At 34.3% G+C, this 22,296-nt stretch overlaps 1 protein-coding gene and 1 pseudogene across 2 annotated transcripts; both read right to left on the bottom strand.

Moving 5' to 3' along the window:
* Positions 1-4,629: 4,629 nt before the first annotated feature.
* On the bottom strand, positions 4,630-6,118 carry LOC147500450 (loganic acid O-methyltransferase pseudogene; annotated as a pseudogene). Its single transcript, XR_015197067.1, has 3 exons — positions 5,979-6,118; positions 5,382-5,867; positions 4,630-4,978 (listed from the first exon to the last, which is right to left on the bottom strand). The product of XR_015197067.1 is annotated as a loganic acid O-methyltransferase pseudogene (transcript).
* An 8,662-nt stretch (positions 6,119-14,780) lies between these two features.
* On the bottom strand, positions 14,781-19,843 carry LOC147500451 (putative RNA-binding protein C660.15). The gene is given in 16 exon segments (XM_086562080.1): positions 14,781-15,192; positions 15,503-15,640; positions 15,861-15,891; positions 15,893-15,936; positions 15,938-15,964; positions 16,168-16,301; positions 16,402-16,537; positions 16,792-16,868; positions 17,633-17,687; positions 18,432-18,477; positions 18,593-18,678; positions 18,830-18,895; positions 19,089-19,154; positions 19,235-19,324; positions 19,404-19,558; positions 19,711-19,843. Coding segments are annotated over 15 exon segments (1,080 nt in total). The 5' UTR covers positions 19,422-19,558; positions 19,711-19,843; the 3' UTR covers positions 14,781-15,126.
* Between the last annotated feature and the right edge of the window lie 2,453 nt (positions 19,844-22,296).

Genomic DNA, 22,296 nt, shown 5'->3' on the forward strand with positions numbered 1-22,296 from the left:
CTATTTATGTTTGTCCACTTTAAACTATATTATTTTTTTCTCCGCCCGGCCTGGACATAGACATGGCCGACTCATATTGTTTGCAAGATAAGGAACAAATTCTTTTGATACCTTAACCTTAGGTTCATCAAAGCTGCTAATATTATAATTCAGAGTAATCTAGGCGCACGATGTGGAGGCCCTTAAAATGACTTGATTAACATATTTGAGTATTGCAGTTCAATCTCGCCCCGATAAAATAGTTAAAAGGATAGTTTTGAATTACAAAAAGGAGAGAATATATATGATCATTTTGGGAAACTAAAACATGGATGATAGTAAATATCAATGTTAGCTCCGTTGGTAGAGATCTTTAACAATCTCACCCCGAAATGCGGTACCGTAAATAAACAAATCCAATCGAGTCAAAGGCATATAGAGGCCAAATAGTAAAAACACAGTGCACATACTCTTGCGTCACTATGAAAACAAAAGGAAAAGTATACTTAAGTCTACGATATGTAATGCTTCTTGATTATTATTTTTCACGATGTTTTCGGGGTGGTCCGATGCTTTCGGTCCTTCATTCCTCGGTCGAGTAAGGAGTTCACGAGAATAGTATTCCCGCATTGAGGAAAAGTTGTACTTGAAACTTTTGGATTGTTTGGCTTCACAATTTTCCAATTTCTTATTGGAGTAAAAATAGATCATAACATTATTTTGCAATCTGGAAGGAGAGCCATTGCAATAGGTATCTTAGGATACATAATTCCTTTTACATTTGGTGTTTTAGCGCCTATTGTCCTAAGAATCAGGTGAATGTTGACACTAACGTATCAAGAGTGCTTAGCATTGTAGTTGGTACAGAGTCTATGTCTGCCTTCCCTGTTATTACTTGCTTCCTCAGTGACCTCAAGATTCTCAATTCGGGGCTTGGTCGTCTAGCCTCCTCTTCATCTTTTATATCTGATATCTGTTCAGTGGTTTCTATTGTAATTTTTAAGATTAGTTTCATGCTCAAAGGCGAAAAAGCATTTGCAAATACCTTAGGATCCATAACATCAGGTGCTTTCTTGCTAGCCATTCTTTGTGTTTTTGGTCCGCCAAAAGATTATGGGTCATCAAAAAGACTCCAAAAGGAAAACGGTCGTCGGGAAATTTACCTATGTAGTTTTATTATGTTGCTAAGCGTTTACATTTGTCACCGATCATCTGGGCAAGGTTATGTAATGACACCATTTATATTCGGTTTGGCTATACCATATGGACCACCTTTAGGATCTGCATTAGAAGAGAAGTTCGACTGCTTTATTTCAGTGTTGCTCATGCCAATCTTAAGCTGTTTCATTGGAAAGACCATAGGGGTAATGTTGCCTAATCTGTATTGTAAAATGCCCATTCATATGCTTTTCGTAGTTGTGCTGATAATGAACACCAAATGCATAGTTGAGTTACCAAATTTCATTTTTGTTTTCTGATATTTATTTACAAGGTAATTTCATTCAAGGAGTCGTCCCCTCTTCTTTTGGCGGTTTGAAAGGTATTGAAGATATCGATCTTTTCATTTAAATAACCCCGTTAGGAAAAATTCCTAAACTTCTTGAAAACCTTGGTGCTCTGGAAAGTTTAAATCTATCATTCAATAACTTTGAGGGTGACGTACCAATAAGAGGGATCTTTGAAAATGTGAGTGCATATTCAATTGGTGGAAACAATAACTTATGCGGGGGTGTTACCGAACTTCATTTGCCGAAATGCCCTATCCAAATGTCAAAGAAAAAGGAAATGTCTCTTGCTTTAAAGGTGATACTTGGTGTTCTTCTCCCTCTGTTAAGTATATCATTCATGTTTCTTGCATTTTGCTTGAAGCAAAAGCGTCGAGCAAATCTTTCTTCAAAACTCTTTTGGAAAAGTAGTCTCCAACGGAAATGGTTTTTCTCCACAAAACTTGATTGGTACGGGAAATTTTGGATCCGTATATAATGGTGTTCTTAATAGAGATGAAAGTATTATAGCAGTGAAGGTGCTCAACCTCATGGAAAGAGGTGCATCCAAGAGTTTCATGGCCAGAGTGTGAAGTCTTGAGAAAGGTTCGACATCGGAATTTATTGAAAATCAAGACTGTTTGCGCCAGTATTGATTTCGAAGGTAATGACTTTAAGACTTTAGTTTTTGAATTCATAACAAATGGAAGCTTAGAAAGTTGGTTGCATCGAAGCTCATCAGATATATCACGAAGGCCTTTGAGAAACTTGAACCTTTTCCAAAGTTTAAATATAGCGATTGATGTTGATTATGCTATCTTCATAGTTATTGTCCAACACCAATTGTTCACTGTGATATGAAGCCAAGCAACATCCTTCTCAATGATGACATAGTCGCCTATGTTGCTGACTTTGGACTAGCAAAGTTTCTTCACGGGAACACTAGCATTTCTGTTGAAAGTGAAACAAGTTCAATGGGCGTAAAAGGAACTCTTGGGTATATCCCTCCAGGTATGGGTTTAACTGTTTTAATTAGTTGTTGTGAATTTTTTGAAATCTATGATCGTACTTAAGAAATCAATGAATGTTGTGTAGAGTATGTAATGGGTGCAGAGGTCTCTACACAAGGAGATGTGTACAACTATGGAGTAATGTTGTTGGAGATGTTTACAGGAAAGAGACCAACTGATGCAATGTTTGACGATAGCCTAAACCTTCACAACTTTTGTAAAGTAAACTTAACTGTAGGATTGATGGACATTTTAGATACGTGTTTTGTTCTTCAAGAGATTCCAAATGGTGATAATGGTGTTGAAGAGCAGATATGCATGACAGATGGAATGAGAGAGTGCCTGACTTTTGTACTAGAAATTGGTGTTGCATGCTCATCACATTCAGCTGTCGATAGAATGAGCATCAGTGAGGTTCTCAAGAAATTGCATATGCATAAAGAAGTCATTGTTGGAATTCAAGATCACGGAGAAATGTAGAAACTGAAAAGTACTTACTTTTGCAAAGCTGTTTCAATCAAAGACTCCGGTGCGCAATCCCTCATGATAGCAACTGCAAGCCCGACCAACTTCCTAATCTGATGAAGCATAAAACTCTGCCCCACAACCTCACATTGAACAAAATCACGATGAATCCTTAGAAATTCATATATACATCAGAAATTTATAGCAAATAAGAATATACATATACTGATAAATTTGTTTATACTTATTATTCCTTGAAAGAATTGTGTGTACCATACATTTTCAGTCTAAAGTGTACTCGAACCATGGAACCGGATATGGGCCCAACAGCGGACCAGTCCAGTGGCTGTCCAAATAAACACTTTCGGATCGTTTGGTCTTCGAATCCATCAAAGTTCAGAACAAGTCCAGGGCCCATCCGAGTGGCCCAGATCCATGGATCCAATCCGTTCGGATGATTCTGATCCAATAATCCGATCCGCGAAAGCTAAGAATCCTAGTGCAATCCGATAAGATCTTGCACAAGGATAGAATGAAATCTTGGGGAATGATCCTATTTTAGATAGGATCATACTAGGATTCATCATGGAAGGCAATCTCCGAGAATCCCTTTCTTGGCCGCCAAGGCAGGGGATTGCTATATATACGGAGACTTCTGCATCCTCCAGAACTACGTTTTAAGAGACTTGATCCCGGATTCTTCACTGGGTATGTAGTCAACCAGAACGTTGGTGCAGTCTCACTTCCTCAAAAATTCCAATCCCCCATATCTTTCGAGCCTTCGGAAGCACCATCACATCGGGAGTGTCGGGTTAACGTTTTGCCCCGACAAGAATCATTACACTTACTCCTCAAAAGAATTAGTACAAAGGAAAATTAATTTCATATGGCAGCCCGCTATTAATTTTTTATACAACTCATGCATTAATTATATTTCAATGGAGGAAGGTCAGTCAATACTCTGCCAATAGTAGGTAATGCAGCTAATTACAGGTAATGTTGGGTACTGCCTGTATGCCTGTATTGCAGTTGTTAATAGTTTGATAAAAATAAAAACTGAACTATCAATGTAGCAGGCTCGGCCGCAGGCGGGGTAATTGGCTAGTTAAGATAGTGTAATTGAGTGTTGTTAACCGTTGATTTTGTGTGTTAGGATGATGACACGTGGCAGAAGAGGTAAAAATGAATAAAGGTAGTTTGGTAATTTTACTTGAGTAGGGGTAGTAGATGTCATTTAAGAAAAATATTTGTGTGTGTTGGATTAAATGCACAGGATGGTGCCAAGTGGCAATTTGATTGATTTTGGTCTTGGAAGAGTCAATAGGTATTTTGGTAATTTTACATGGTGAGGGGTAGATTTGACATTGTATATGTACTAACCGGATGTCATTCAGTCAAAGAGGGCTGACTTTGTCATGCTGTGAAATTAGAGGTGGAAGTCTAATTGGCAAAGCTGCTGAGGGTTGAAATCTAAAAAACTGTTAAATTTTTGCATAGGTTCTGTGCAAAGAGGCAAAGAGATGTGTCCTTCTACATATGTCCATTTTTGTGCATTGTTAAATTTAAGTAGTACAGTAGTAGATATGTTATAGGTTGAGACTCGAGAGTCTCAACTTGAGACCGAGCGTTGAGCGAGCATCAGCCAATTTGTTCATCTTGCAAAGAATTATAAATAGCATTTAAAAGAGCAGTAGAGCACAATCAAAGTTATGGTAGCCTTCAACCGACTAAAACTTTTCAGCATTCAGAAATGAAATTATTTACACAAGCACGCACAAGTTTGAGTAAAAAGATGGCCATCTTCTAATTACTGATTTTGCGCTTGAGAATGACAAACAATTCATTGGGTGTAACTTGGCCTTCAGAGAGGATTGCTGACTCTTCAATCTTCTTGGTAAACCGGTCAAATAACTCATCCATGATCTTACTTCCAAAGTGTTCCTTAAAAACCCCCTCCGTGCCGGCTCTAAAGTGCTTAGAACATGTCTCAGCATTAGGTATCATTTGAAGAAATGGCTCCATTTTCTCAATAAGTACGCTCTATTTAATCCTTCCACTTGGGAGTAAGTTGAATGAATCTATTTCCTCTTCGCTTAGTATTCCCTGCATTTTTATACATTGGTTGATCCGGAATATGCTTAATTGAGAGTTATGGTTTAAAACAACAACACAAAATATTACTTGAATAGACGAAGCAAATTAGGCATTACAAGAGTCTTCGTAGAACCATCAATCCACCAGGCATCTGTGAGAGTATACAAGTTCTTCATTGGGAAAACAAATTTCTAGCATTTTTTTCAAAGAAAGACAAATTCATGTCAGTGTGAATACAAGCGACGAAAATATGAGTCCTGCATACGCCATATCCATGAGACAAGATCCCATGAGATAAAAAGGCGAAATAAAACGGACTTGGGAGAAGGAATAAGTGCCATCAATCCACCAGGCACAAGTTCTTCATCTGCTGCACGCTTCTATTTGCATAAGAGATCCTACCCTTATTCCAAGATGGAGAGTTTTTGTCCAACAATTCGTATGGTACCGCAGAGAGCCAATGGAGTGAATAAGAGGAGTGTACAAAATGAAGAGAACTCTGAGGAAATAACCGGCCATAAAAAGAACCTGGTACACTAGCCGCAAAATATTTTTTCTCAAGAGGGATGGATTTAAATAGCATGTTGAAATCGTTAGCAATGTGGTCATTAAAATAAACTTGGAATTCCGGAATATGGGTGCTGAGACTGGGAGAATTTTTGTACTTGAGGTCTACGGCGTCCAATATGTTTTGTACCACGATAAACGTATTAGGTCCGGTGGAACAGCCAAAATCTGCTATTGTAAATGGATTTGAGGTCGAAAAACGTTTGATATCGAGTTTTTCACAGATCGCTTCATCTATTATGAACTTGCTGCTAGTCACTCCTTCTCTCTACATGATGAAACATGAAGTTTCAATAGTACTTCATTAGAGATAAATGAATAATCAATTAATTAGTGAAGTTGATATAGACTTTCTTATATATATGCTATGTAAGCCTACCTGAAGAGAGGAATTCCGCTTGTAGCTGTAAACACCTTCTCCACCATTCATGGGGAATGACTCTGATACAGCTTTAGCCATGTCTGTGTTTCTCCCCTTCTTTCAATTCTCACTCTTAATTAAGACATGTTAATAATGTTATTATAGCTCATAATCAACAAAACCACAAAGTTATAGATCACATATCATAGTACAAAATATCCCGATATATCGCGATATCTGAAGATATCTATCCATTTCAGAGAAAGATATATAAATATCACGATATGTACAGAAATATATACAACTGCAAATATCGGTGATATTTTGATGATATTTGCGATATTTGAAGATATTTTATGATATTTGGTGATATTTTATGTATATAACAATTTTATTTAATATTTACCATTATATTTCAAATAAATATAAATAATATATCATGATATATTTGTCGATATTTTAAAATATCCACAATATCCACGAATATTTGTCGATATTTTGAATATATCCATGATATTTGCGGGATATTTGGAACAATGTCAAATATCAAAATGGGTAGACAAAAGGGGGATATATCCACAATACATATCCGTAAAATTGAATATCGATAAATACTTATATCCCGATATTTTGTACTAGGAAAAAATATTTTGTGTTCAATAAAATTGGGCGTTTTGACATATGGAATTAATGTGGACCTAAATATGTAAGGACATAATAAAAATATCTATTATAATAAAACTAAAAATGGGTAGACAAAAATTGGATTTAATGGGATTTAATAGGGGATCATATATTGAGTTAGATGGGTGTGGGGATTTGCATAAAACAGGGGTTTTAAATATCGATAAATAAAACAAAATGGGTAGACAAATGCATACATTAGATGTGTGTGGGGATTTGCATAAAGAGGGGTTTTAAATGTAATTAATGTTTGCCTAATTAATTAAAAATAAAAAAATTTGTGTTCAATGCATACATTGGTTATACATTGGATGCCTAATCGTAATTAATATTTTAATTAATAAAAATTTAATAGGGAAAAAAAATATTTTGTGTTCAATACATACATTGGACGTTTTTGACACATATGGGGTAATGTGGACATTTAAAAGGTCTCCTTAATAACATTTAAAGTGTTTACTTAACGCATTAAATACACCTTTGACAAGTCTTCATCGATATTATGTATGATTTTGAAATATATTAAACCCCAAGATGTAAGCTTGAAATACACTCGAGTATCAACCAATTTAAGATTGTCAGTTTGTAAATCAAGAGTGTGTAAGGTCTACTTGAAGACTTTTGGGCTTAAAGATAGTTAATGGTTATTTGAAAATATATTAATGCGTTTTGAATACCAAAAGTTATCTTTGGGTGAATATTTCCACCGCTATTATAATAAAACAAAATGGGTAGACAAAGGATCGCGTGGGGATCCGAAAGTTAGATGTGTGTAATGGGGATTTGCACAGAGAAGGTTTTATATACAAATTCAATGCATACATTAGTTACCTAATGTAATCAATATTTCAATTAATTAAAAATAATTTGTGTTCAATGCATACATTGGTTATACATTGGATGCCTAACTGTAATTAATATTCTAATTAATAAAAATTTAGTAGGAAAATAATATTTTGTCTTCACCAACAAAATGGGTAGACAAAGAGTAGTCGGATCGTGTGGGGATCCGAAAGTTAGATGTGTCTTGGGGATTTGCATAAATAGGATTTTTAAATACATATTCAATGCATACATTAGATGCCTAATGTAATCAATATTTCAATTAATTAAAAATAATTTGTGTTCAATGCATACATTGGTTATATATTGGATGCATAATCGTAATTAATATTTTAATTAATAAAAATTTAATAGGAAAAAATTATTTTGTGTCCAATACATACATTGGACGTTTTTTACACCTATGGGGTAATGGGGACATTTGAAAGGTCTCCTAAATAACATTTAAAATGTTTACTTAACACATTAAATACAGCTTTGACAAGTCTTCATCTATATTATATATGATTTTGAAATATATTAAAACCCAAGATGTAAACTTGAAATATTCCTGAGTATTAACCAATTTAAGATTGTTAGTTTGTTATCTATTTCTATTATAATAAAACAAAATGGGTAGACAAAGAGTGGTCAGGATCGCGTGGGGATCTGAGTTAGATGTTTGTGGGGATTTGCATAAAGAGGGGTTTTAAATACAAATTCAATGCATACATTAGATGTCTAATGTAATCAATGTTTCGATTAATTAAAAATAATTTGTGTTCAATGCATACATTGGTTATACATTGGATGCCTAATCGTAATTAATATTTTAATTAATAAAAATTTAATAGAGAAAAAATATTTTGTGTTCAATACATACATTGGATGTTTTTGACACATATGGGGTAATGTGGACATTTGAAAGGTCTCCTTAATAACATTTAAAGTGTTTACTTAACACATTAAATAGGCCTTTGACAAGTCTTCATCATATTATGTATGATTTTGAAATATATTAAACCCCAAGATGTAAGCTTGAAATACACTCGAGTATCAACCAATTTAAGATTGTCAGTTTGTAACCGTGCTAGACGGTTTATGTGACGTTTTGTTACCCGTTCATTTTCAACCAATTGGTTTCTTACCTGTTCATTTTCAACCAATTAATGCTAATTTAAGAAATCGCGTGGGTTCTGAGTTAGATTGGGGCAAATGTACGATCTAGAGCATTTTGAAACCTCTTTGATGCTAATTCTCAATGACATTTAAGTCGATTCCTTACCTATATTAAACTTATTAAGTGTTTTTAAAGATTGTATTAAAAGAAATTAATCAATTACAAAAAAAAAAAAATGGTTGTATTAATAGTAAGGATTAATACACCATCCAAGAAATTTTCAATTAATCAATTACAAAAAAAAACGACTATATTAATAGTAAGGATTAATACACCATCCAAGAAATTTTCTACACCATTTTTGAAATTTTGAAACGCCCGTAGTCTTTTGGAATGACCTTTTACACAATATTATACTCATAATCAATTTGTAACATTCTCATAATTATGAATCATCAATTTACCCATCAATATAATGTACCTACGTTACATTTTAGTCTTTGGAATTATCTTAATTTTTCCACAATTGTTGTTCTTCTTAATTAAAACGGTAAACAAGCTATGATATGAGGTTAATTAGTATTCTCACATTAATTAGCACCATTAAAAGGCACCTCTAAAATGTAACCACTACTCAATAGTCAATAAAAATGACAATTTCTCTTAGACTAGCTCTTAGTTTTATTTGTTTTTGCCATTGCTTTTCTTCTCTATTTTTCATTTTTCATTTTATTTTCTCATCAACATTTTATGTGTTTTCTTCGTTTATTGCTTCTGATTAAGTTTTAAATTATTTCTATTTAATTCTAACTAATTTGTTTTAGTCATGTTAGCCCTTTTTTTTTATGGTGTGTAACTTTGATTTTGGTACTTTTACATATTTTTGTGAAGCTAATGAATACTATTGGCAGGTTTAATGCATTTCTAAAAACCAAGGACAATGATATGGGGTTCAACAATATGACGTAAATTTCATTGTTAGTTTGTTACGTACGTTGTTACTCTGTTCACTCCATGTTGCATATATGGTATTACCAATGTTTAAGACATATTTGTCTTGATACGAATTATATATAATACTAATTAACTGTGTTGTTGTTGCTTTAAGAGCAGTACATACATGTTTCTTCGTCAATTTTAGTCTATCTCGAGATTCAAGAAACTATGACTTCATGATGTTCTCAGAGTTGCTAACCATGCAAGGTAAAACTATATTTGTTCATTTCTCTTGCGACTGCCCACAAATATTTGTGTATGTTTTTTTGTCGTGCAATTTTTAACATTAATAGTAGCAATTAAACATCAACAATTTATTTATTTGATTTCAACTTTTTAGCATGTTTGAATTGATTTATTTTGTAGTTTCAATTTGTTGATGATGAAGGTGTCTAGGTGCAAGACAATATAGCTTGAGGTACGTTTTTTCTTTTCTTTTCTTTTCTTTTTCTTTGATAAACAACTCGAGGTAGTTAGTATGCTGGTAGAAGCTAGCCATAACCCATAAGTCTAACACAATGTTATTCACGGAAGAAGAATGGTTAATGTTCTCCAATGAGGCAATGAGTACAATATTGGTTTTGAGTTCAATTTGTTTTCAGTTCAGTTTGAAATTTTTGTTTTTGTCGTTGTTAAAAATATATGCCTTTTCCTATTGAGCACCGTTGTGACTATCATTCATTCTTTTCGCGAAACCTTGTTGCAATCTCTATTGGTAATAATATTATTATTTCTTGACCATATCAGTAGCGAGTTTCTTTTGTATCAAGTAAGATCGTTGGGTACTTGGGTAGATTTGTACATCTTTTTCAACCCCATTTCTTAAATTTTGATTTTCTATGGTATTCCTATGTTATTGATATTTTATCATAAATTAATTTGCTTATTAGTTTATTAACAATAATTCCCCCCACCTACTATTATCTCTAATTTGTTCTACCCAAAACGGTTGATATTATAGTTATATAACTAATCAAGTTCGTGGAGAATCAATTAATATATATAAATTTACAGGGCGGAACGTACAAAAATTTAACGTTTATGTTGATTGCATTGCTTTGTGACTTTTAACAGAGTGGTATTACACGGACCTAGTTTAATTTTAGACCTACTATTGCGACTCACTATATATATTTGGATAACGTTAGTTTGCATTGCAATACACACGGACACGTATCTCTATGTAAATCAATGATATAATTAGGACTTTTAACACATCGGTAGGTTCAAATAGTAGGTCAAATAAGTGGGTCGGTGTAGCATTACTGCTTTTAATACCCGACACAATTGTTAAATTTCAAGAGCATAATACAATGATACGATCTATTAGAAGGCTAGGAGCATTCAACTAGCTTGGTTATATATTTATCGTTTGTGTTGAGAGTACTGCTCTTAATACCCGACACAATTGTTAAATTTCAAGAGCATGATACAATGATACGATCTATTAGAAGGCTAGGAGCATTCAACTAGCTTGGTTATATATTTATCGTTTGTGTTGAGAGTTTGTGTTTATTTTCTTGAAAAGTTGCCTCGCAATGACCTCATCTTCAAGGTCCTTTTTCTTAATACTTGATCTTATTTTGCTGATGAGAAGATTGTCTTGAAGTTGTAGGTAAAAAAATATGTAACACAAAAAATACAATTTAGCATGAAAGGGTAATATATTGAAAGTTAAAATTATATCACATGAAGAGTTACCAAAATCTAAATATAAAAAACGATATAGCATCCACTAAATTTACAATAATGAAATTTGAAACGGTAGAGTACTTTAGAAAGACCATGCACTCAATTCTTTAGAAAGCCTAGCAAACATGTGGCGGTTTGTATTCCAAACGGAATCATTGAAGTTTCCTTTTTCTTTACCAGAAAAATTATTTGATTTTTCAAGACTCTCATTAGTGGCAGTCGTTACTCAACTCCCTCTTCGACTTCCTCTCCCCGCCCCATTACTAAATCCAAAATTTTCTTTTTCTTCACCAGAAAATTAATTGGATTATTCAAAACTGTCATTAGTATAGTCGTTACACCCTAGCCTCTTTTGTTTATCCATTTTCCTTTCCCATTCAATTCAATTATTCAATAGAACCACAATTCACGTATAAAACCCCAACTCCCCACTCTCTCTCTCCCAAGATCGGTGGTTTCCGAACTTGCTCAAACTCACTTGTTGTAACCATCCCCCATAACTCTAGAAGGGTTCTATAAGGTATAAAACAACTGCAATTTCCAACATCATTGTCTAAGTCTTCCTGTCTTCATCAATTTCTTAAAACTAACTTTTTTCAATCATTGTTCATTGGGCGAATCTTAATTCCAATTTCAGAATTCAATTTTGGTACTTGCAGAGTTTTTCATTATTTTTCTTTTTATTAATGATACAATTATATAGTTCCAATTCACTTGGTAGGTTTTCTATTTTCTGATTTTTATAATTGAACAAGTTTAATGAATCCGATCATGTTTGGTAAGTTTTCATTTTCATTTCATTTTGAATTCAACTATTTTAGTTTGAATGAAACTATGCAAGTCTTATTTCAGGTTGCGAAATGGTTTTAGATTGCATCGTTCAACTTGGATAACTAATTAATAAACTCTTTCTTTTTCTTTTTATTAATGATACAATTATACAGTTCCAATTCACTTGGTAGGTTTTCTATTTTCTGATTTCTATAATTGAACAAGTTTAATGAATCCGATCATGTTTGGTAAGTTTTCATTTTCATTTCATTTCAAATTCAGCTATTTTAGTTTGAATGAAACTATGCAAGCCTTATTTCAGGTTGCGAAATGGTTTTAGATTGCATCGCTCAACTTGGATAACTAATTAATAAACCGATGCAGATTATTTTGTGTTTTCTCTTACATACATTTAAGTAAAGACCATTATGGGAATTTTAAGAGATTTATTGTTTTTTGGTGTTCTCCATGTGGAGTACAATATTGAGAACTGTTGATGCAAATCGTGTGCTCCATCTTACTTTTATAAACCACATGTCATCAAGGTGTTAAATATACCGGTTTGTGAGTATATTGGAAGAAATAATAACTACGTTTAGCTTTTTTGTTGCTTCAAATTCATTGGAGGTTATACTTATGCCAACCGACATGTATATGCAATGTTAGATGCTTTAGTGAAAACCAAGAAAAGTAGGTGATCCCCAAGTTGATATGCATTGATTTGATTTTTCCTTATTTTGATATACTTGCATGCCGTTTTGTATATTGACTCCAGGTGCAAGTGACGCTTACAAGGAGTGTTGTGAAGGACTGTATGGACTTAGTGTTTCAAGTCCTCATTAGACTTCCTAATTAACAACTAGAAAATTCAAAGGCAAGTATGTTGGAAAGTGGTCCCAGCTCACTTTCACATATTATATGTTACTGATGCTTAATCTTGATATTTTCTTGGGTGAAAATATTTCAATTATCAATGAGAGGGTGTGATAGTTGAGACATGTGCTCCAGTTCTATGTGAGCAAATGGACATCATGCCAGATCTGCAATGGTGCTGAAGAAATACCAACTTAACATAATATTTTAGTCAAGCCTTTATGTAAAAGAAAACATGTTTTAGTGGGGATTAACCCGTTAATAATGGTGGAATGATTTTGTAATGTTATTAATTTTGGTGTTAAATTTTCAGGGTTACGAGTCAAAGCTTTAGTAGATGTATCTACCAAAGACTTTGCGTGATAACTGACTTAAAAAGCAAACTCATGTGCTCGATGTCGTAGTCTGTTTTTGTTATGTTGAAGCATTTGCTTAGCAAAGAGGCTTTGTTATCTCAGCTACCAAAGAAAGTTAAGACACGATGGATCTTCATAATTATTTTTATCCATGATCAATTTGAGAATGTTTTTTTATTTTTTATTTTGCATCTTTGCAATATTATTATTGTAGCATGTAGTATTTTATTTTGAGTAAATACATTTGAAAATAACTGGTTATTCATCTTTGCAATATTATTATTGTAGCATCTTCGTCAACACATCTGTTTTCACCTCCACTCATCTTCGTCAACACATCTGTTTTCACCTCCACTCATCTTCGTCAACACATCTTCATTCATCTCTCCCAATCTTTGCAACTCTCTTACCAATTCTCCTCTACTCATTTATTTATTTATTTTCTTATGCAAATCCTATTTTCTTTCATCTTCTCTAAAGTTATTGAGTTACAAATTGATGAAGAAGAAGCTGAAAAAGCCATTAATGGCTGTTACAAAAAAAATTCAAATACTATTTAATTTTTTTATGCTCCAATTCCATAGTAGTTTCGCAGTTTTGTTAGATAGTTGATTATCCATAATTTCGCCGGTATTCCATATATTTACTCAAAATACCATTGGTGGTATGATGTTTCCGTTATTGTATGATGTTTCGTTTCGATTCGGTTATTTGGAAAACTGAAATAATTGTCGGAATTCATCCGTGATTCCGTTCAAAATCACGAACTATGGGTGCACCAACGTTAATACCACAAATAACATAATAAGCACTTCATAACAAATTGTGTCGTAGGCACGGGTGATACCTAGTATCATAATAGACAGTTTAATTATTTATAGTCTCTTAATATGGACAAACAAATTGTTGGGCAATAACAAATCGATCCCCACTACACAAATAATTTGTACTTGAACCAATTACTACTCTAGACAAATTCTAAATATCCACTACAACCAATCTAGCATGCACAACTCTCTAAACAACTAACTATTAACAACAGATAATAATGTAAAGAAAATAAATCATACTACAACACAAAGATATACTGTGGTTCGGCCAATGGTGCCTACTTCCACAAGAACTAATTAATCTTTTTATAATGTGGGAAGAAAGATTACAATCATTCCTTTCAGTCTCTCACCTTATTAGATCACTCTTATCTCTTTACAGACTTTTTATCTCTGCAAAAGTTATCTCTCTCAATCTTGATTTCTCTCAAAATTGGGTTTCTTTCTCTCTCGTTTCATTAATGGCCGAATTTTTAGACGGTTTGTTTTGGCAAGTTTTAAATAGCCACGTAGGAAAATAATTACAGAAAAAAGTTATCCATTCGTGCATTTTTTTTTTCTTTTCTACTTCAATGGTAAGAAACTTGTGAGCAACAGTTTCTTGCAAATATTACCAAAATACTGGAGCACATATTAACATTCTTAACAACATGATGAAAACGTGATCCATTCAACAGCCTGACAAGCCAAGATCCATGAAATTAAAAAAGAACGAAAATCTACATTGATAAATAAGCATACGAAACCTCACTTTTTTAAAGGATGTCAAACAATCTAGGAATGGTGACAAACAGAATGTTTCATTAGTCTCTCGCCATAATGATTAACTTAAACAAAGATTCCAAACTCAGAAATTCAGTGTTAGAAAGTAGAATCTGAAACCAAGTATTACATTGTCTACGATCAACTTCCCTACACTATCATACATAACCCCAATGACCTGACAAACACCATATCTTCCTTTTTTGTTTCCTCGCTTAACCTTGGTGCAGCATGTCCGAGGAAGTTCCAGTACCACACTATCAATAAGGTCTGTACCTCCAATCCATTCTTGAAGGCCTGCTAGGACCAGCACTGCCATAACCCCACTGCACCAAATGATTTAGAGGAATTGCCACATAAGTTTCATGAGCATGCAAAGAATAAAACTCACATGACGTGGGAAAGCTATTGATAGTGCTTGTCCATTATGATTTTTATTTAAAGAAATACTATTTGTCCACGATGATAAGGAAAGCATGGGGTAGAAGGGTAGATGAATCAGTTAAATCAGAAGACATTCACACTTTAGGACATTAGAAGAGGCTATTTTACATTTATTCATATGCAAATGAGGTGCAAAAGCTTGGCCATGAAAGTATACCACATTTTATAGATTCTACAACTAGAATTACTTACATCATCAAAATCTAAACTCCCATACATCCTGCTATAAGAACGCATTGGGCCTCCATATCCTCCAAATGGTTCAGGATTCATCATGTACCCACCACTTGGTCCAGCATCATCAAGTGGTGCAGCCGAGTCTATGGCAACCTGGGCAAAAAAGTTAAATGGAGATTATAAGCTAAAATAGGAATTTATTGTCAGATGAAAAATACATAACTAAATTGATGGCATTAATCAAAAAGGAATTGCCACAAAAACATTTCAGAAAACACACTAGCTATATATCTTTGAACATCTGAGACGAGACATTTCAAGTTTTCAACTCTTGCACAAAGATGATTCAACACACACAAGTCTAAAATATTACCTGTTGTCCACAAATCTCATGAGACCTTCGAAACACGCTCTGCCACACCATCCTCAGTAAAAGTTACAAAACCGAAAACCTCGATGACCAGTTCTCTTTGGGTCCTGTAATCAATGGGCAATTAGATTTGTGGGAGTAATTATCATATTTTTTAATCGTTAAAACTTATGCCCTTTCCCCATAAATTTTTTTTTTCCACTGAAGGTGGGAATTGAACCCAATACCTTGGGCCCAACCTCCCAACTTGACCAGTAGGCAACGGGAGTAACTGCGATTCAAAATTACAAATATATATATACACACAAACCTTTGGAACATAAACATCCGAGATACGACCAAATCTGCCAAAATACTGACGAAGATCATCAGCGCTAGCCTCCTGCGGGAGCCTGCCAACAAAGATCTTTTTGCCCAATCCTCTCACTGGTTCAGGCAATCCCCCTACACCGTTAACAAAGTGAACAAATCAATTGAACTTGATAGTTGATACATTCAAAGAAACTCCAAGCATTCACATAAACAGAGTAGCAATCAGACTTACTGCCATAAGCAGCTACTGGGTGGTCATATAATGTAGGAGCACCTAATGCTGCATATCTAGTTGCTGCTGTCATATAGGCATTGTATGCTCCATATCCCCCATGACTTACTCTGCTAGGTGGCCTTATGTCCTCGTCCTGACATTAAGATTGATAGGACTCAGACTCAAATGCATTAACTACAACTGTTAAGAAAGAAAACTAGGGGGATGGAGTTGTTTGTTATTCTCATAGGCATAGGTCTGTGTTCATGTCAATTACTGGATAATAATCTCCAGCTCAATTTTATGTGCTTGCATTACTACGTAACAAGGAAAGTATAGTCCACATTGAAGAAAAAGAAGATTCTAATCATTCCTAAGCGCTGAAGAAAAATGGTTCTCGTGAGTTGCCTTTGGTGTTGCACGATCAACAACAATAGTAGAGCCTTCCAATTCATGAGTTTCTGACATCAAGGAATCCACAGAATCTGAAATAGAAAAGCAGGAGTTTTAAATCCTGAAACATAATGCAACAAAAGTAAATTTGTAATTACAATGAATATCCACAATTTTATTTGCAAAATTATGTACTATAAGAAATGTAAATTAAAGAATCAATCTCGAGAATATACACAGTGAGGCAAAACAACATATGCAGCATTGATTTTGTAGAGATTCCTCTCTATCCTATCAAAAAGAAGATTTCAAGATTCTGTCTTACATGCTGCTTATATTTGAGGCCAAGACTCAATTTACCCCGATATTATAATTTAAATCTTATTTTACCCAATAAACTGATCAACGTATATCATTCGGGCTAAAGACTCAGTATATCAGGGTAAACAAATCTCAAATTTGAGTCTTAGCCTCAACCATCTCCGCTTAAAGAATTTCGAATCCATAAGAAAACAAGATTGCCTCAAACAGCATGTGCGCGCAAGGGTAGGGGGAATAATCTTCAGATTGGACTTAACCTCATACTTTCTAATCATGTCAAATGAGATATATTTAACATGGTTAAAGCATATGCATTACACATTTTTGAACTTGACTTATCTTTTTTGAGGTCTGCATTTGTTAATAATATAATGAGGAACATAATTTCCTCGACAAGCTTATAAAAAAAATCTGTTGATGCCCTAATATATGTTCCCCAAGCCTTAAGAAACCATACGTTAACCAAATGAGTGGGTAGTCTGGTGTCCAGTGAAAATGTGAAATAAATGAGCAATGAGCTTCAGAAGTAACCGACCTGAACTTTCAAATGTTATAAACCCAATTCCTCGATGGCCTTTGGTGCTCTGATCCTGCAAAATATTGACTATCTTTGCATAAATACACTTCTATCAAAAAAATTTTTTCATAAAAATATCACTAACTGACTTCTAAATCAGAGAACGCTGTAACAAAATAAAAACTACCAGTCCAAACAAACCTTATGTGGTGCACATTCATGTTAGCATACATTTTTCTAGTTACACATTTAAGCTTCTTACTGTTTCTTTTTGTAGACTGATTAGTTTTAATTATCAATTGTTATTGCTAAAGAAGGTCTAACTATGGCCTAGTAAGTCAACTGTTTTTTTTTTTATCTACTTCTCTTTCTTCTTATCAGTGCAAACCAATATGCAATGTAAATCATCAAACATAATTTGAAAATACAATTATTAAATGACAAAACAAAAAGGTCAGAGAGAGAGAGAAAGAGAACAGTTCTCCAGGAGAATAGAACAATACATCATCGAATTTTCCACTATAATTATGGCTAAGGATGGTTTAATTATGGCCTAGTCAGCCATTTACTTTTAATTATGGCCTACGTTAAGAGAATTAACAAATAGAGGACAAAAACAAAAAGGAAAACAGAGGTAAAAAAACATAAAAGTTCACCAGGGAATAAATAATATATCACCCCATCCCTTCCCCCCCGCACACATACAACAAGTTAGAAACACTGTAGCAAAACCAAAGCCATGAAATTCTCTCTAGGGTTACACAACCCAAACCACTTTCCAGGAGCCATAGAAAAACAGTAAGAGTGTGCATTTCACCTTTGGCATGTATAGATCAGTTATATCACCATAAGTTTCAAAGTAACTGCAAAAGATATAAAGGTGTTAATAATGCCATTACAGCCAAAACACAATCTTACTGCACAAAGAAACACTTAAGCAGCCAAAATGCAGTAACTATGTGCCAAAAACAAGCTTGCCTTCGAAATGCTGCTTCCGTGACTGACGGTGGGATTCTAGCCACAAATATCCGGGTCATTTTTTTTGCAGGTGCCCTCATCTCTTCCTATGATCAGATAAAAGTCAAAGAATCAAATATATAACAATACGAGTTCTTCACAAAAAAAACATTAAAAGAATATCCATAGAGGCCCAAATGTGACACAGATTAATCAGATGCTGGTTTGACAACACCGAATAGTTTAAGATTTTGCAACCTTTGGTGTGGCTATTTTTACTTCCAGCATTCTGCTTCCAAGAAAGTGTTCAGCGGTAAGTGCTTTCTGTAGCAAACAAAGACACAACAAAAAGAAAACAATTAAGCATGTAAAAGATTTAGGAATTGAAACAGGATGAAAATTGTGAGATGACAACTTTGACGTCTCACCAATGCAATGTTTGAGAACTCCTTATAATTGTAAAAGACGTTTTCTTTATGGTTCATTACACCAATCTAGTGTAAATTAAGTTGCATACCTTTGCATCTTCAGTGGAAGCAAACGTAGCATAGCCAAAACCACGAGAGCGGCCAGTTGTTCTCTCCTGAAACAAAAAGTAAAACAATGAGGAAATATAGAGAGGCAATCAACAAGTTTAGAGTGATAGTAGAAACTAGATAGTACCTTCATTACAATAACATCGTCGAGCTTTCCAAATTTGCCCATATACTCTCTCAAACCTTCCGTATCCACGTCCCATGGAATACCCAATACCTGGAAAACAATTTAAAACATTTTTATTTATTTTTTTTAATGAAAATTTTATAAAGCTTATAGAGAGTAAATCACGTACCACGAGTTTGTTGTCCATTTCAGCTGAGAGATGAAAATTGAGAAACCAGATTTAACCTAAAAAGAGAAAAGGCACTTTCTTTTTTTATCTCTCCCTCGCTCTCTCTCTCGGGGGTGGTTCACACTCACTCTATCACTCTTGTTAATAAATCTCTCCTGCATATCACAACAACAACAACATCTCTTTCTCTCACAACAGCAACAACAACAACAAGATATATTCATTAAAAAATACATATTTGCCTTTTCTTTTCTTTTCTTTTTTCTTTCAAGGTAAGAATTATTACTGGTACAAAAATATTACTCACTCTCACTCCTTCGCTCGCTCGCTCACAATTCGCCACTCGCTCGCTCCTCAGCTCCGCCCGTACAACCTATTAGGACGATAAACTTATGGGCATCGCGTTATTTATACTCCCACCCTTATTTTGTCAATCTGGGGGCCCAGCGAACAAACTACAAACTTTATTTAGCTTTTGGGCCCAAATTATAATAAGAGGATAATTTGTACTTGGTTACCAATTGACCGTTTATTAGACATTGAGCCAAAATTTACGGTTAGACATTGGTTGCCAATTGGGCCCAAAATTTATTAGACATTGGTTACCAATTGATCGTCAATCTAGGGCCCATGAGATTTTTAAAATTTTATCAAATAACGGTCAGATCTTAGATTTGATCTAATGTCCCCAACTAAGTAGTCGTTTTGAAGTTGTCTTCTTCACTCTTCTTCAATTCACATCATGAGAGCCTCCATTCACATTGATCAAACTTACAACTTCTTCAATTATTACAACAAATAATGGGTGGAAGTGAAATTGTGGTTGTCTTTTCTCCAAAGATATGTTTTCCACCTCTTGACCAGTTGGAGCTTTAACTTCTATAATGGCAGTTCAGTTGACCCAAACGCAAAATAAACTATTTTTATTCGGACTAACTCCTAATAAAATAAATAAATGTGGGTACTAACCACTAATATAAGCATCTATATTTTTTTTTCCAGGTATACCAGGCCAGTTTTGTAATGAAGATGGGCATTATGCTTCAATATGCTCTTATATAGATTTTTACTACCCTAAAGCTTGGTGTTGTGGCTTTATGCATATGGTGATAGAGTACAATAAGGATGGAACCCTAAACAAGTTTCTTAAGTGCTCAAAGAATGGTTGTGGTATTGTGCAGGAGATCTACTCCAACAAAGAGGTGTTTGTGCCAATTTGCCAATTATGCAAGGAAGAATTTCCTCTCTACAACAGCTGTCAGTTGTGCCCCACAATGTCATTTAATTACCTACTAGTACTTGTGAGGGAATGAGTGAATGAGTGTGACTGTGTGTGTACTCAGTGCAACATGAATAAATATGTGTTTCTAACATTCATATGTAACATATCACAGTCATATATTCAAGAACTACCATAACTTGGCCAATAACATCCATAGGTTTAAAAGCATACAAAATAACAAAAAATACATGTCATCATCACCAAATTCAACTGTCAATCTAACTCCACCATCAAAATGAAATGACAAACCAAAAACATCATTACCTAATAAATAGAGTATCTCAAATAAGAGTATCAGAACCAAGCAAGACATCCACTACTGAGATTAGGATCGAGTAAGAGACTCATCGAGCATAGGGCAAGGTGTTGATTGTCCTAGTATGGAAGGTGGTTGTGAATCTTCACCCAACCACCAGCCTAAGCCTCTACCACCTCCTCTACCTGTATCACTTCTTGTACCATATCTTCTTAGGTTTTCAGTATGTACATTTGCAGCCCGAGCCTTTACCACCACCAACTCTACCACATGTAGTTGCTCTACGGATATCATTATGTACAATATCAACTTCAGGTTCATTTACTACTTCATGCACGTTGACATTGTCATCCCCACATTTTCTACCACCACCTCTTCTAGTTGCTCTAAGGATATCATTCACTACTTCATGTTCCACATTTTGAGGTTCACCTTTATTGTTATCCACATTCTCAATTTGAGATTCAATGTCTTCAGCTTCAGTGGCTTCATTGGTTTCAGTTGATTGCTTTGATTTCTTGATTTCTTGGATCTCCTACTTTCACCCTTCCCTAGTAGACATGTCCTCCTATTGTGCCCTGGCTCATTACATTTTCTAGCTTGCACTTTCTCTTACTTGTTGTCTTCTCTTCATCATCAGCTCTTATTATTTGTTTTCTAGCTAGGCCTACTTGGATGCCTCTCAAGTGGTAGAGGGTCTACATGGTCTTATGGTTTAACCTGTCATTAACATTAAACAATACATAAGTCAAGCCTTTATAAGTAACACTCAACCAGTTCATATAACAACATGTATAAGTAAAAATCAATTTACCTTGCCCCAATCCTCCTCATTGGCAAATGGAAATATGAAACCAATATAAGTTGCTCTGAATGCATTGACATGATAGTATATATAGACTGCAATATCTATTTACATTCAAATTTCAATTGTTATACTTAGAATCAATTAGTATATCAATATCCTATCATTTAAAGCTTAATAGTAAAAGTATACCTTGCCCAACTTTCTTTTCTTGGCCTCAATGGTCTGATCACAGCTATAACATGCACACATGGAATCCCAGCCATTTTCCAAATAATACACTGACATTCTTGTTTAGACAAGTCCACTACAATTTTTTTTTTCACTTTTGATGTTGATGGCACAGTCCTGAAACCTTATACCTGGTGTACTTCTTCTCAAGCCTTGCAATGACATTAACAACAGTTGGAACCAACTCATTATATTCCATCTCACATGAAAACTCTCTCCTTTGATGCAACAATCTCATAACTGCCAAACTATATTTGTCTACAAACTGAATTAAGTGTTTATCCCTAATTTTTAAAATCCAGTTGTTAAATGATTCACT

This window comes from Coptis chinensis, chromosome 5 (assembly GCF_015680905.1).
Source record: "Coptis chinensis isolate HL-2020 chromosome 5, ASM1568090v1, whole genome shotgun sequence".
NCBI lineage: Eukaryota > Viridiplantae > Streptophyta > Magnoliopsida > Ranunculales > Ranunculaceae > Coptis > Coptis chinensis.